At 43.0% G+C, this 2,721-nt stretch overlaps 1 protein-coding gene across 1 annotated transcript in view; it reads right to left on the bottom strand.

Annotated features, from left to right (window-relative positions):
- LOC308321854 (BCAS3 microtubule associated cell migration factor-like) overlaps nt 1–114 on the bottom strand; it is a gene marked incomplete at its 3' end in the record, with an annotated part of 70,664 nt that extends 70,550 nt beyond the window's left edge. The window contains exon 1 of the mRNA XM_080772945.1: nt 29–114. Coding sequence (XP_080629071.1) covers nt 29–37 — 9 coding nt within the window. The 5' untranslated portion in view covers nt 38–114. The remainder of the gene's footprint in view (nt 1–28) is intronic.
- Nucleotides 115–2,721: the final 2,607 nt, after the last annotated feature.

Genomic DNA, 2,721 nt, shown 5'->3' with positions numbered 1-2,721 from the left:
AATCAAAGAATGAGACTGGCTTACTTACTGTCTGCATCCAGCTCACACCGAGGACCTGGTTCACCGTCTGGTACAGCTGCCACACCGAGGACCTGGTTCACCATCTGGTACAGCTGCCACACCGAGGACCTGGTTCACCATCTGGTACAGCTGCCACACCGAGGACCTGGTTCACCATCTGGTACAGCTGCCACACCGAGGACCTGGTCCACCATCTGGTACAGCTGCCACACCGAGGACTTGGTTCACCATCTGGTACAGCTGCCACACCGAGGACCTGGTTCACCATCTGGTACAGCTGCCACACCGAGGACCTGGTTCACCATCTGGTACAGCTGCCACCGGACAACACACCACCATGGAGATGCAGCTGGCCCGTCAGCATCTAAATGACAGAAATACGCAATTATCAGCATAAAAGCATTGTTTTCATTCGTGTACAGTAGTATACATTAGGGATGCCGCCGATTAATCGATTTTCCGATTAATCGTCGGAGTCTCCGAAATCGGCTAATCGAAAATATAGGCTAATAAGTAAGGCTGCATGATGTATCGAACATGTACCTTCATCAGAGTGGAGAATATAAGTATAAATCAAGTTGAGCAAAGCCACTCTTCTCTGCCCGTTTCTCTAACAGACACAGTTAACGATCGCTTAATTGTTAAGTGCCTGCCAGACAGACAATCAGATGAAATGAAGGCAGTAGAGTAGAGTAGAGTGTAGACTATAGTGAACTGAACGTTTTCTGTTTATATCAGCCCCTTATGAAACTACTTCTCCCCAAATCCAAATGGATTTCATTTTCCATCCTGAATGGCAGTAAAACTAGCATACAATGAGAACTGAGAAGATCTCCACAAAGGTTTACTCATAAAAACTGACTATAAAAATGTGCATAATATAAAATCTTAAAAGTTTTATCTGATATTGATTAAATAATTAATAATAATCGATTAATGAGAACCCCCGTTCAATTAATTGATTATTAATCGCCAGAGCTGTCGATTATTCGATTTGGCTGATGGTCACTTTCTGGCATCCCTATAGTATAAATCTGGTGGAGCTGTTGCCCCCGCAACCAGACTACAGATAATCGGTTGAAGATGGATGGATGGACAGTATACATCTGCTGCCATTCTCACACATTAACCATGTGTAAATATGTACCAGTATACAACTAATTTCAAACCCTTTTTACTTTGACTTTAGTTTTAGTCATAGTCTCTTGAATAGTTTTCATTTCGTTTCAGTCACATTTTATAGTCACCTGGAATGTTTGCTCACAGCGTTCTGTGACGCACACACACACACACACACACACGACCTCCGTCACCCGTGCAAACATGCGCGCGCATGCATGCACACTTCTCCTATACTCCCTCGTCGTCCCCTCGCTTGGACGATAACAACATAAGAGCAAATCAATGGGTTGAGTTCAGGATACGTGGCTGTCATTCAGAGGAGCTGGCTGGGCTGTGGAGAGAGAGAGAGAGAGAGAGAGAGAGAGACAGAGAGAGAGAGAATATGAGATAAAGGCAAAGAAATGGTTGTAGCCCACAACAACAAGCCTGCATTTTCTCGAAGCACTGCGTGCATACTGTAGCTACATCACTTTGACAGAAGTCCAGCTTGTGAATGCCATTGCATGATGAATCAGCATGGGCACGGCGCTTATATCATATTTAAATGTACACTGAAGAGGTGTATTTTAAAAAGGTCACACCATGCCCCCCCCCCCCAGTTAAACCCTCCATTTGCCCAACTTCCCCTATTTAAGGAAGAAAAATGGAACCCCCCCCCCCCCCCCCACCCTCCCTTTCCTTTTATTTTTTTTATTCCACATGCGGTGCCATTTATCAATATTCATTTCCCGACATTGTTTGGGGAGAGACATTTGGGTAAACAGCGGACATATTTGAATACGAATGGAATGTGCGCTCGCAGATGCAGTATTCATATATTTCGCGCACACAAACAGATATGTAATTTCCTATTTACATATTTGCACTAGTCAACCACAAATAGAGCCAAGGAGAAGCTCTATTTACTTGCGCAAGCAGAGCGCGCAAGTAATCGTTTCGCTTGGTCTCTTCGAAATGAAGACAAGTTTTCTTCAACGGTAAATCTGTGCCTGGTTTGCTGGGACTAGTTACAACATTACGTCATCCTTGAGAGAGTACATGGTGTGTATATGACGTAATGTTGTAACTTGTAACTTGTAACTGTCTTCACTTTTTGGAACCAAGTAACCACAGTATACTGCTAATCAAATTACAACTACATACTCTGTATGTAGTTGTAACTAGAACAACTACATACAGTCTGTGCCTGGTTTGCTGGGACTAGTTACAAGTTACAAGTTACAACATTACGTCATATACACACCATGTACTCTCTCAAGGATGACGTAATGTTGTAACTAGTCCCAGCAAACCAGGCACAGATTTACCGTTGAAGAAAACTGTCTTCACTTTTTGGAACCAAGTAACCACAGTATACTGCTAATCAAATTACAACTACATACTCTGTATGTAGTTGTAACTAGAACAACTACATACAGTCTGTGCCTGGTTTGCTGGGACTAGTTACAAGTTACAAGTTACAATATTACGTCATATACACACCATGTACTCTCTCAAGGATGACGTAATGTTGTAACTAGTCCCAGCAAACCAGGCACAGATTTACCGTTGAAGAAAACTTGTCTTCACTTTTTGGAA

Source organism: Protomyctophum bolini (assembly GCF_963924005.1).
Source record: "Protomyctophum bolini genome assembly, chromosome: 9".
Taxonomy (NCBI): domain Eukaryota; kingdom Metazoa; phylum Chordata; class Actinopteri; order Myctophiformes; family Myctophidae; genus Protomyctophum; species Protomyctophum bolini.
Note: the sequence above shows the minus strand (reverse complement) of the source record. Positions and strands in the feature narration are given on the sequence as shown.